The sequence below is a fragment of the Anabrus simplex genome, chromosome 1 (assembly GCF_040414725.1).
Source record: "Anabrus simplex isolate iqAnaSimp1 chromosome 1, ASM4041472v1, whole genome shotgun sequence".
In the NCBI taxonomy this organism is placed as follows: domain Eukaryota; kingdom Metazoa; phylum Arthropoda; class Insecta; order Orthoptera; family Tettigoniidae; genus Anabrus; species Anabrus simplex.
Genome location: NC_090265.1, coordinates 1,706,769,934 through 1,706,783,810, shown reverse-complemented (window position 1 = coordinate 1,706,783,810; position 13,877 = coordinate 1,706,769,934). Strand labels below are relative to the sequence as shown.

The following is a 13,877-nucleotide window of genomic DNA, read 5'->3' as shown; positions in this document are numbered from 1 at the left end:
GCAGTTCAAAAGTTTATCATTTGAGTGCACTGCTATCGTTCCCTGACATGCGACAATCGTTGTAAACAAAATCACGTGCCACAGAGGGGGTGTGGAAACCAATGAGTTTTCTGTGTGTGCGAGCGCGACCAATAACAGAGAACGTAGCACGTGAACGAGGCATGGTATGGCGTTGGCAATCAATTCGCCGCCAGTTGTCGGCAGAGAGGGCAGTGTAGTTTGGTGTAGTTTGGAGAGTGGAAGAGCTCTCAGTTGTAAACAGTTGGAAGTGTGAATCGGTTCGATTTAGGAATATTAAAAGTACGGATTCCAACCTATGTAGATCAGTGCGTTTTCGATGTCTCATCAGCGAGATACCGTTATTCATCTAGTCGCTGGCGGGTAAGCAAGCAGTCGTCTATTTACAAACTTTGGCCGTAGTTATGTTGGACATAATTTGATAAAGTGTTTTTAGATTTTATTGGGTAATTTTTTTGTGTAGTTGTTCATTTTCACTTTGTGTTGATCAATTTTGATGTGATAATAGTTGTCAGTACTGTAGCCTAATGGTGTTTAAGTACATTAAGTTATTATTGTTGGAATATTTCTAAGTAGCTGTGATACGTTTTACTCTCAATATTCTTTTTTTTTTTTTTTTTTTTTTTTTCCAAGACTCCCAAATTGCGTTCATTAATCAGTGTGACCTTTCTGGTGCAGGGTGGCCGGTACTGTTGGAGCAATAGTGACTTGTCCTTTGGAAGTGGTGAAAACACGGCTTCAGTCATCGTCATGTGAATTCCATGTACAAAAGGTTTGCCTGCCAAAAATCGCGTCGCCTGGTGGCAACAATAGCCATGTAACTTGTAAAACGATACCTCCTCATCAGAGGCGGAGGTTGACTACGATTGCTAGTCGTAGCTCCACGCAGATTCTCGCAATTTCACATTGTGGGATGGCTGGGGCGAAAACAATGGGACTGCTTCAGTGTCTGAGGTAAGATTTAAAACTGTTTTATGATATTTCAATGGGATGGATATTTATGAGTGTTTGTGTCGATTGGCCTTCGTTTAGGCTACAAGTGATGTAAACAAACATCCCACGTGGTTGTCTGCATGATAGTTTCATCTTGGAATCAGAGTTGTTTTTTTTCTGTTTGGAAATAGTCGTTAGGTTGAATTTGCTCATCATTTATTATAATATCATTTTGTTACGTTGCAGATAATATATACGCCCGTCTATTTAGTACTTACGCGGAGTGCATTCGCTAATCTGACATCTTTTAAGATACCAGGGGATATATTCGTGGGTTCTATAGAGCAATTCATATGACAGTCGAGTTCCGTCTCAAGTGTACCATGTGATGAGAGACATTGGTGAATTATCGACTGTTCTTCACCGACTGTGAAGATTCTGGAGTTGACGAACAAAATTTATTTCGTCTTGCATTTTCGTCCATTTTATGAAAAGGCTGGTGTTGACTTCTATAAGTAGACTTGCTGTACGTGGAGATATGTGAAGTACAGTGTCTTTACATTTTCTGCAGATTGCGAAAGCATTCATGATGAATTCAAGTGGCTATTAAGGTCACACGTTCCGATACCGATAGCAAATATGCTCAATCACTTCGAAATAATGCGACTTACGAAGTAAAATATCTGCTGTGGCGCTGTGCAGTGATCAATCAGGTTTTTTAAGACCGAAGCTAAACTTGGGTGATATTGAAGCGTTTTGAGATGTTAACCTTTTTATTGCTGGTATCAGTACATAGTAGAGAAGGTACTTTCTGGAGTGCGTAACATCAAGGACGCAACAGGAAGGAAAACAAAGGGGTGGCTCTATAGCCCGGAAGAGCCTTGGCCTTCCTAAAAATGCTCACGTCGCCATTCCAAAAAGAAACTTCCCCTCATGAAAGAAAGTTACTGCTGCTTCGTTAGACATACAACGCATTCCGTTAGTATGTTCTGATGACTTTATAGTTCTGGTCGCAGAATTTTCTCTCGCTCGGGATTTGTACGCTATCCGTTATGACTCTTTCAAGAAGTGGATATGTCCATACACGATTATACCCTAAGTTTTATAGTCCTTTATGTCCGGGCGAGTTGGCTGTGCGGTCAGAGCCGCGCAGCTGTGTGCTTTCATCCGAGAGATAGTGGGTTCGAACCCCACGGTCGGTAGTCCTGAAGATGGTTTTCCGTGGTTTCCCATTTTCACATCAGGCAAATGTTGGGGGCTGTACCTTAATTAAGGCCACGGTCGCTTCCTTCCCATTTCTGGGCTTTTCCTATCCCATCGTTGCCATAAGATCTGTCGGTGCGACGTAAAGCAAATTGTAAAAAAAAAAACCAACTTTATTTATGCCACGTTTTTTACACCCTTTTACGTTAGGACCTGTGCGTAGATTGTAATATTTTGGATGCTGTTTCTAGTCGGCATAAGATCTTAACTGTGGGCACGTACTGTTTGATCTTTTGTTCTATGATAGAGATTAGAAATAATGCAAACAATGGCCCGGTGTGTGTTTAGATATGTACTGTGACGATGGTTGTACAGTACTTTAGACCAGAATCGCGTGCCCCCAAGGTTACTTCCGACCCAATTTCAACCCAAAGGTGAAGATTAGGGAATATAACATGCGAGGTTTCAAAGACGAAAATTTGTTGCATTGTTAACTCTATTCCCATCCGAGAAGGGCAAGATTGAAGTAGGAAGGTCAGTCGGGAAAAATGACAGTCCAGTGCCTCCGGTTGTCACACCTGTCGTACTACTGTGTAAGTTCGGAGGGATATAGTGTTTGCAAATATTTTTCAGTTTCACTGGAAGTTCTGGGATCTGCCGGTCTCCTTGGCTGAATTGTCGGCGTACTGGCCTTCGGGGTTCAGGGGGCCCCGGGATCGATCGTGGGCCGGATTGACGGAATTCCTTTAGCACGAGGAATGGGAGTTCGTACTAGAAACTGCCACAGAAGCGCGTAATAGTATATACTTCTTTATGCGTAGGGGTTGGCGTCAGGAAAGGCATCCGGCCGTTTAGATTACTCTGTACTGTTTGTCAGGTACGAGTGTGAATAACAAGGGGATGTACTGTACCCTTACGCAGGATGACTGCCAACGACAACTTACGGCCTCTCGTGATGGTGTATGATTTTTAAGAAATACGGAAGATACGAACTTTCTTTTTATTCCATTTGTTTTTCTATTCGCTGTAAAGATTCATTCGTATGTTAGCGTCTTATTTCTTATTAATAAGCAATTTAAGTTTTCTTTCAATGTACAGTCTGTGTCCAGCTAATGCAATAAAGTGGTGGTGTCAGTGCCACGAGTCGATGCATTGCACAACCTAAGGAGTCATTGTTGTACATTCCTCCAGTTTTGACTGTAAGGAAACTCGTTTGACAAGACGTAATGCATGGTCTTGAAGATATGATTTAAACAGTGCATTCTGCCATGTGGTATAGGCTTGGACGAATTTGTTTCTCTCTGTCTGTCCTATCCATGATTTAAAGACAATGTGAAAGGTCAATTCGATCTGCAGACAGTTAATGTTTATGAATGATGTAAAGGATATGAAGGTTTCACTTGTAGATTGGCTTATGAATTCCGCTGGGAATGTCAGACTGACACATAATAACGCCAGTGACGACTGCAGGTATCCGTCATAGACGTGATCAAATGCATGTGATCTTACATGCCACCGGTCCGAGAACTCGACAAGTGGGGTCAGGAAATTGTTTACCGACCCTTTAAAGGCAAAAGCAGGAGAAACTCGTTTCTTTGGCCCTTTCTGTCTTGATTGTATTCTTTCTCTGCTCTTCCAGGAAAATGTTCGTGTAGTAGCTTACTGATGATTTGATGACGTTCTAAGGTGTATGACATATTAATAGTCGTTGATGCTAGTAACATCATGCTGATAATAATCGAAGATAGCTCAAGTTTTTGGTACGAAACAGCTAATTTCATAGATTATTGCAGCCCAGCTGGTGGACGAGATCGTTACGGCGTCAAGTCTTTAATGATCTAACACCTTGGTTGGCCGGTTACGTGCCAAAAGCCTATTAAAGTTGGGAACAAATCATGACGACCTCGCCTCACACCACTACTTTCCAGCGGCAGCTCGGTGTCTATTAGCGACTTATAGGATTTACTACCTCTACTGCACCCAGAGTTGCCAAATCGGCTACTGCACTCTACACCAAAGAGGATAGAATAGAATAGAGATGAAACTCAATGATAAATTTCGGTTCCAAGCCACTTGGCGCTAGTAGTTTTAGTCTCTTTTCCGAGATAGCGCCACATTGTGCATTCTGGTGCAATACCTTAGTATTACTATCAACAGATAGCGCGGAGAATTAACATCCGGCGCAGTGACGCACATCCGGGTATGCTTACGGCTCCTCCCCCCTCCTTTCCCTGCCCCTCGCCCCTCGCCCCCGCCGCCAAACGGCGATAATAATGCAGTTCTACTACTTCCATGCCCAATACATTGTAATTCATATATTTTTATTTCCAAGTACTTACTACGTTGTAAATAATGATCTGATACCCCCAGTTCGTATGGCATACTATGTTACTGAGAACATAACCACACACCTCAAAGCAGCTTTAACTTCAAATGAATGATTGACACATTAACACAAAGCTGATATTATAACAAATAAGAAATCCCTTCGAAAGCAAGACAACAGAGCACACCATATGCAAGACAATGGGGTATCACATCAATATCAAAGTACCACATGAAAATAAAAATAACAGAATTAAATGCACTGAGACAGGAAATATATAGAACTACATTAATAGAACCATTCAGCTTTCAGCCCCTGATGTGTGCTCAAACAGGAAATACAGGATTTCAGGAGGACTGCCGAAGATATATTTCAAATAAACAAGCACAAGGAACTAAGATTTACAGCACAAGCACATGAGCACTTGGAATTCAAACACAAATACTGTAGCATCATGGGAACTATCGATTAAAATCGATATAAGTTCGAACAAGGTTAATCGATTGGGTAAAGTCGAATTCGATGCAATTCAGCAATATTATCTCCACAATGCTTGGCGTTTTATGACTAATTAATTTGTGAGAAGTGCCCACTGATTGAGATTAGACTTGAAATACTTTAAATACTTCACTTCGAGACAAACTGCCTTTAATTATTAACAACGCTCATTTCATGCTTACTTGCGTGCCATCTACAGAACGTGTATATAACTATTTACACGTTATGAATGACCTTCAGCGCCATCTAGAAAAAGAGACTGAAACTACCTGAAGCTAGCTACAGATTGGAACCAAAAGCCCTATTAGAGTTTCACCCCCCTGCTCTACACGAAGCAATGGTAAATACTACAGAGAGTGAGGAAGAAAGTGGTTTGGCAGCCTCTCCAAAACAAACAAGGATCACTTAGAACTCGTTAACTCAGCAGGGTGCAGGGTGTGATTGACTACTGGCTTCCAGCTCGTTTCTAGGAAGTGAGGTCGTCATGTTTTGTCCCCAACTACACAAACCTCTCTCATATCGAGTGACGGCATATGACGCTGTAGATGGTGTTTCATTCGTCGCGTGGGGTCGTTAAAGCTTTGAGCAGACCCCCTGATGGTATTCAATAGGAGTAGGCTGTGTGTTTGACATCCAGGTTTACCCTCTCCCTACCTCATCATCTCACACCCAAACGCGCAGGTCACCCATGAGTGTCATCGGACACTCCTGGCATTAAAAGCCATGTATTAAATAATATTATACTGTATAGAGTAATAAATAAGATACAAGATTGTGAGCAACTGAAAAAAATAAATCTGGACAATGTTGTGAGATGGAAGCAGGCAATGGTATGATGATAAACATGCTGAAGAGTGTCACATTGTGAGTTTTACAAAGAGGAAAAGTCCTCTCAATTTTAATTACTATGTTGATGGGGTGAAGGTTCCTCATGAGGATCACTGTAAGTACGTAGCTGTTGTTGGTATAAGGAAAGATCTTTATTGGGGTAATCACATAAACAAAATTGTAAATAAAGTTTAGAGATCTCTTCATGTGGCAACGAGGGTATTTAGGGGTTTTAGTAAGGATGTAAGACTGCTGAAATGCAATACCCGAGGAGTATGGTACAGAGGACATGGTGGGATAGAGTGAGAAATGAAGACATTTAAGGAAGGAGCTACATGTGCATAAACTAAATGAAATGGCTTATTGCCAGGAGATCCCAGGACAGGTTCAGCTCGCCAGGTGCAGGTCTTTTGATTTGACACCCATGGGTAACCTGCACGTTGTAACAATGAAGACAACACATGCACCCAGCTCCCGTGCCAGGGAAATTAACCAATGATGGTTAAAATTCCCGACCCTTCCGGGAATCAAACCCGGGACCCATGTGATCAAAAGTCAGCACTCTAACCCTTTAGCCATGGAGCCGGACATAAACTAAATTACAAACTGGAACAGAACAGATTGAGGTGGTTTGGACATGTCGTGCAGATGAAAGAAGAAAGACTGTTAAGACAAGCGCTGAAAAGACAGACGACAGGGAAGAGAGGAAGACCAAGATTACAATGGATGGACTCTGTGACGAACAGGATAGGAAAACGGAACCTTAACTGGAACGCAGTGTTGGATGAGAATTGATGGAGAGACAAGACAAAGTGGAGAGGTACCATATTTGCCACCACTCAGTGTCGGCTAGAAAAGGGAAAAATGATGAACATGAGTAAGGATGTAAAGGAGAGGGCAGATGTTTCTGATAAGACCACAGTTACAGTAAGGTTCCTGTGTATGGAACCCTTGCCAAGATTACTTTATTCAGGAACTGGAAAAAATTCAAGGAAAAAAAGCTCGATTTGTTCTGAGCTATTTCTGACAAACTAGTAGCGTTACAAAAATGTTGCAAAGATTAGGTAAACAACTAATGGTAAATCTGCTGCCTGGACGACTGCTCTAAATGCAGATGGGCGATTGATTGATTGATTGATTGATTGATTGATTGATTGATTGATTGATTGATTGATTGGTTGAATAGATTATAGCAGGCCACAATGTTGACATTCTTAATGTTGGCATGTTATGTATAGTTCTGGTATTTTAGCTCGCTTCAGGTGTTGTTATTCAAAATATTGTGGTTGTTTGTCATAAAAAATTTTCTGTGCTATGATAGTTGTAGCAGATCTTATAAGGAATTTATTGTCATTACATTTCTTATGTACATGTGAAATGGAATGTAGCACCTGATATTCTAATTCATTATAGTTGTTCATGTTCTATAGGCTAAGCCGTATCGCTGCAAGCACAGAGCTCTGTCTTGATCAGGCTGCTTTAACTCAAAATAAGGGGCTATGGCCATGATCTTGAAATAGGACTCGCTTGATCACAATATTTCCTTCAAAGATGTTACAAAGGAAGTCATCCTATATTAAGTTGTGACATACATTGTTTGCCTTCCTTATTACAATGCCTTGTTTAATCTTATTTTTTCACCTATTTCTTGGAAAAACTACAGTCACTTTTCCAATTGAGATTACATGAGACTTATATTATGTAAGTTTTGTCATTGACTATGCTGTGGCTTTTATGTATCCTGCCAGTCACTAAATAATTACCTCCAATGGTTTAGAAGGTATAGGCCTACCCATGTAAGCCATGTAGAATGTACAGAACAGAAATGTATCTTAGGTTATAAGTGTAAAAGGTGGGTGTTCTATCCTAATTTGGCTTTATGAGATACGGTAAATCTTAAAAGAATCTGTTAGATTGATGGTAGACATCATTCTAGAGTAAGCTGATTGTTAATAAATTTAAGTATAAGGGCGTGGGGGGGTAAGAAACCTATTTTTTTAATGAATGAGCTCAGAGAAGTGAGAAGGAATCCATAGCAAAGTGTACCAAAACTTCCTGTGACAATTACATCAGAGATCGGAAAACCAGTTTCCTTTGAAATTGTTCATAGGACTTTGCGAAAAGCTCAATTTCAAGGACTAGTATGCAGTAAGAAGTCATGGAGAAGCACTGTGCTGTTGTACACATGTTGTAAGTAATGAAAGACAGTTGAATATACATACAGTACACTGGCCAGCAAAATTAATGGTTCTTGCAATATATTTATGTTAAGAAACACAGTGTACACTTAATTTGAGAGCAGCTGTAGGTGTTACTAAAACCTTTAAATTCTCTAATATTGTACGTAGGGCCTAGGCCTATATTGTAATTGAAATTTTGAAAGCAATGATATCTCAGGAAATCTTTGTGATAATACCTTGGCAAAGTTTCATGTTGATAGGCTGAATAACTTTCTGTTGCTGCGTCTTGATGGATGCAGTACTTCTCCATCTCTCTCTTGTGGTACAGGCCAGAGCAAAATGTAACTTTGACTGAAGTCCCACTCTCGTCCATGGCTGTGACAGTATGGGAGCTGCTGAGGTATGGATGGTGCTGAGTAATGACTTTTGGAGCACAGCTTGTGTGTCCGACTGTTATGGAAGATGTTGCTCATAGGGTTAGTCGTGCTGCCTAAGGCGACTTAGTACGCTTAATCAGTTTTTGTGGTTTTCATGTAACCACAACCAGCCAACCTTTGGGCTGATAACCTAACAGTCAGACAATCTGAATAAGGGCAGTAAAGGAGTACTCGGTTCCAAAAGAAAGTTGTGAGTTAAATTCCCTGTCAGATATTCAAAACATTTTAAAACGAAATATCAACTTTTGGAGAGGCACATGACCCCGACATCAGAAATGAGTACCTTGTTCATTCCTGGGGGCAGAGGCAATCGATCGGTCATCCCACTTTCTTGTTAGTGCCAGGTTGAGATTTGTGTAAGTCTTTACTCTCCACTCCTCCAAGAGCCTTCATGGCCTGTACGGAGATGCCTTTGGTTTGAATTTCTTTTTAGCTGAGCAGATGTAAGTGGAAATGTAGTGCTTACAGTGGAAGAGAGAGAGTGTGTGTGTGTGTGTTTTTTTTTTCAGTCCTCAGCCCTAAGGCTGGTTGGATCCTCAACAGCTCTGCCATCAGCTGTCATAGATGGCCTAGGCATTCACTGAAGAGGTATACTAGGGGAAATGAGGAGTGAAATAGTTTCTCGTTGCTTTCCTCGCCGAGTCAGAGTTGCTGTTACATATGTCTGCCAAGCCCACTGAAGTGCAGCACCAACCGACCCTATGAGCAACATTTTCACACCATTCATAGCAGAGACTGGCCGCATAAGAAATGGCATTACTAGCATCGCTCATACCTCAGTCACCTTCATATTGTCAAAGCCAAGGATAAGACAGACACAGATCTATGAAAGTAACAAAATTGCTCTAGCCCCAGAAGACGTAGTGCACTGTAAACACTACGTCCTGCCAGCAAAGGCGTACATTGGAAGTACTACGAATTATGCTTATTTCTTTTCCAAATTACAAGCTATTTTGCTTGTATTCCTGTACTTTTGGAATGGTCGTTCATTGACTAAACGATGCGTGACGCCTGTGTTTCCCAAGTGTTGCCCTGGCCTAGTACCCTACCTATTTAGTTGCAATGTAGGACGAGTGGAAAGGGCTGTTCTGTTTTGGAACATCATCTCGACCTTGCTCGGCTTTGTCTCCTCCCTTTAATATTGATTACCTCGTGCGGTGGTCGTTGCCCTTGCCCGCGTACTACGTCTTCATTTTGTTCGCTTGGGTCAACTGTTTCACATCGTGCACGTGTCGGTTCTAGTCAGATGTTTATTATTGATAGTACAGTACAATACAAGCTGGTTAACGCCGGGGTCCTGCGTCAAACCCTACACATAATCAGTATAAATCACTTACCGTCTAGTGTACCAGACGAGTGTTCGGAAACTTGATATTTATAAAGATAGAATATTCAAAGGTGGGTAAAACGGAATATTGAAATGGACACGCGGGTAACCTAACTGTAGTCGGATAAAAATCCCTGCTCACAATGATTGAAGTCATGTATTGTTATTTGAATTACTAGGTGTATTATTATTCTACCACTTAGTTGTACCGAGTTTCTCACTTTTTTTTTTTTACCCCAACGTTTATGGGACAAGTCTTTCATGGGCCTTTCCTTTCGCTGTTATCTTAATTTTTTATAGATTTTGGACCTCTTCTCTGATTAATCTGATTTATAGTTATCGCGTTGTATTTCCCCTTAGAACAATTATCTCCTCACGTATCCACATGGTTGAGTGATGGATGTCGAGTTCCCAGTGCGAAGGCTGGTTAGATCCCGAACAGCTGTTGCAGATAGCCGAAGCCAGGCCATTCCAACTTGCACTGTGAGGGCTTATGCTACTGCCACATATGCGTGTTTAAACGTTGCATTTGTTACATTATGTATTGCGTTAATTGTTTCTCGGCTGTGGTGGTGTCGAACTGGATCCATCCCCTACTGAGGGACAGACCAGCAAAGGGGAAATTCATGCTCCTACGTAATACACTCAAAGAAAATCCTCGTACGTTTTTTCGAGTATTACAGGATGTCCGTCAACTCACGGGTAGTTTTGAACCTCCAAAATTAAAAATTCACTTCTAAAAATATTCCACTTTCCAAATAGCATTAGAAAAGATGTGTAGACTGTTTTATAACAAAAACTACAAATGGATCCGGTCACATTATCCAGCAGGTGACCTTGAAGACACGTCTCCTTTCCTCCTCTCCGGCGTAATAAGCTGTTTCTGACCAGTCTCGTCCAAGTGGTGTCCGGACATTTCGTACCACGGATATTCCGTACCACTTGATTTTTGAGGACATTTCGTGCCACATAGGTCTTTATCTACCTGTGAACGGTTTTCCCGTAATCTCCAAATATTTACGCCAGGGCAATCCGTACCACTTGATGTCAAATTGATTTTTTGAAGTATAAATCCGGAAACAAAACAATAGCCTACAATAGAAATATACGTATGCTCGTCAGGCATATTGCGCCCGAACACTAAGGACGGATAATATTACTATTAACCTATTGTGAATATTTATAAACAACTGCATTAATTAATTATCAAGTAAGTAAAATAAAATATTTAATTACTTGGCTGATATGGGCTTGAAGGTCACAGGAAACTACTGAAAGGTGGAAGTAGCTACGTCCCCGCGAATGACGAATACGAGATAAGAATGAACACGTGTGCCAGTCCGAATCAGGTCAGTTGCGCCCGACGGAACGTTATCAGTAGTGTTTACCTTCACACCGTGCGGATGCTTCTACGCCAGTAGTGGACAATTGATGTACAAATGAATACATTCATTTGGATGAATGAAGCCCCATCTAGCGGCGAGGATAGGAAATGTGCGGGCTGCCGAAGCCTGTCGCACTCCTCTGGGGCAGTTATAAATGAAATGATATTGGAGAGTGTTGCTGGAATGAAAGATGACAGGGAAACCCGGAGAACAACCCATCCTGCCTCCGCTTTGTCCAGCACAAATCTCACATGGAGTGACCGGGATTTGAACCACGGTATCCAGCGGTGAGAGGCTGCCGCCTGAGCCACCGAGGCTTCAAGTGGTACGGAATGTCCTCTCCTAAATATGTACTTTAAAATCATTAGCTGACACTTCGCAAGTAATCAGCCGGTCAAGTGGTACGAAACGTCCTAGAACCGTCCAATTGATCGTGATCCATATTTTTGGCGCATTTTCATGCTGTCGATCAAGCGTGTTTTCACGCAGCTTGAAATCATTTATACTGCTCATGGCCGCACACATGTGTGTTTTCATGTTACAATTCACTTTCGGATTGTGTACAAGGATAATGTCCAGATAGAGGAGGAGACTGATGCTAAAGAAGCATTAAAATTTACATATGATAACAATGACATTCACAGTAAGATACAAAAGTTGAAAACCAGAAAAGCAGCTGGAATTGATAAGATTTCTGGGGATATATACTACAGACAATGGCTTGGGATATAGTACCATATCTGAAGTACTTATTTGATTATTGTTTGGTTGAAGGAGCTGTACCAAATGAATGGAGAGTTGCTATAGTAGCGTTTGGCATGCATTGTATGTAAGCTTTGGGAAGGCATTCTTTCTGATTGTATTAGATGTGTTTGCGAAATTAATAACTGGTTCGATAGAAGACAGTTGGGTTTTAGGAAAGGTTATTCCCCTGAAGTTCAACTTGTAGGGTTTCAGCAAGATATAGCAGATATTTTGGATTCAGGAGGTCAAATGGACTGTATCGCGATTGACCTGTCTAAAGCATTTGATAGAGTGGATCGTGGGAGACTACGGGCAAAAATGAGTGCAATTGGACTAGACAAAAGAGTGACTGAATGGGTTGCTATATTTCTAGAAAATAGATCTCAGAGAATTACGAGTGGGCGAAGCTTTATCTGACCCCGTAATAATTAAGAGGGGAATTCCTCAAGGCAGTATTATTGAACCTTTGTTCTCTTGTATATATAAATGGTATCAGTAAAGAAGTGGAATCGGAGGTAAGGCTTTTGCGGATGATGTTACTCTCTGTAGAGTAATAAATAAGTGACAAGATTGTGAGCAACTGCAATGTGACCTCAATAATGTTGTGAGATGGACAGTAGGCAATGGTATGATGATAAACGGGGTTAAAAGTCAGGTTGTGAGTTTCACAAATAGGTAAAGTCCTCTGAGTTTTAATTACTGCGTTGATGGGGTGAAAGTTCCTTTTGGGGATCATTGTATCTGGGTGTTAATACACTGACCGACAGAGCAAATGCAACACCAAGAAGGAGTGGTCAGAACTTTATGCCAATTGCAGGGTAGACTGACGTCACTGAGGTATGCTCATGATGTGAAATGCGCCGCTGTGCTGCGCACGTAGCGAACGATAAATGGGACATGGCGTTGGCGAATGGCCCACTTCGTACCGTGATTTCTCAGCCGACAGTCATTGTAGAACGTGTTGTCGTGTGCCACAGGACATGTGTATAGCTAAGAATGCCAGGCCGCCGTCAACGGAGGCATTTCCAGCAGACAGACGACTTTACGAGGGGTATGGTGATCGGGCTGAGAAGGGCAGGTTGGTCGCTTCGTCAAATCGCAGCCGATACCCATAGGGATGTGTCCACGGTGCAGCGCCTGTGGCGAAGATGGTTGGCGCAGGGACATGTGGCACGTGCGAGGGGTCCAGGCGCAGCCCGAGTGACGTCAGCACGCGAGGATCGGCGCATCCGCCGCCAAGCGGTGGCAGCCCCGCACGCCACGTCAACCGCCATTCTTCAGCATGTGCAAGACACCCTGGCTGTTCCAATATCGACCAGAACAATTTCCCGTCGATTGGTTGAAGGAGGCCTGCACTCCCGGCGTCCGCTCAGAAGACTACCATTGACTCCACAGCATAGACGTGCACGCCTGGCATGGTGCCGGGCTAGAGCGACTTGGATGAGGGAATGGCGGAACATCGTGTTCTCCGATGAGTCACGCTTCTGTTCTGTCAGTGATAGTCACCGCAGACGAGTGTGGCGTCGGCGTGGAGAAAGGTCAAATCCGGCAGTAACTGTGGAGCGCCCTACCGTTAGACAACGCGGCATCATGGTTTGGGGCGCTATTGCGTATGATTCCACGTCACCTCTAGTGCGTATTCAAGGCACGTTAAATGCCCACCGCTACGTGCAACATGTGCTGCGGCCGGTGGCACTCCCGTACCTTCAGGGGCTGCCCAATGCTCTGTTTCAGCAGGATAATGCCCGCCCACACACTGCTCGCATCTCCCAACAGGCTCTACGAGGTGTACAGATGCTTCCGTGGCCAGCGTACTCTCCGGATCTCTCACCAATCGAACACGTGTGGGATCTCATTGGACGCCGTTTGCAAACTCTGCCCCAGCCTCGTACGGACGACCAACTGTGGCAAATGGTTGACAGAGAATGGAGAACCATCCCTCAGGACACCATCCGCACTCTTATTGACTCTGTACCTCGACGTGTTTCTGCGTGCATC

General features: G+C 42.6%; 1 protein-coding gene across 1 annotated transcript in view; it reads left to right on the top strand.

The window, feature by feature from the left end:
* Positions 1-146: 146 nt before the first annotated feature.
* Rim2 (replication in mitochondria 2) overlaps positions 147-13,877 on the top strand; it is a 246,920-nt gene continuing 233,189 nt past the window's right edge. Inside the window, exons 1-2 of the mRNA XM_067138436.2 lie at positions 147-381; positions 697-972. Of these exons, the coding sequence (XP_066994537.1) occupies positions 338-381; positions 697-972 (320 nt within the window). The 5' untranslated portion in view covers positions 147-337. The remainder of the gene's footprint in view (positions 382-696; positions 973-13,877) is intronic.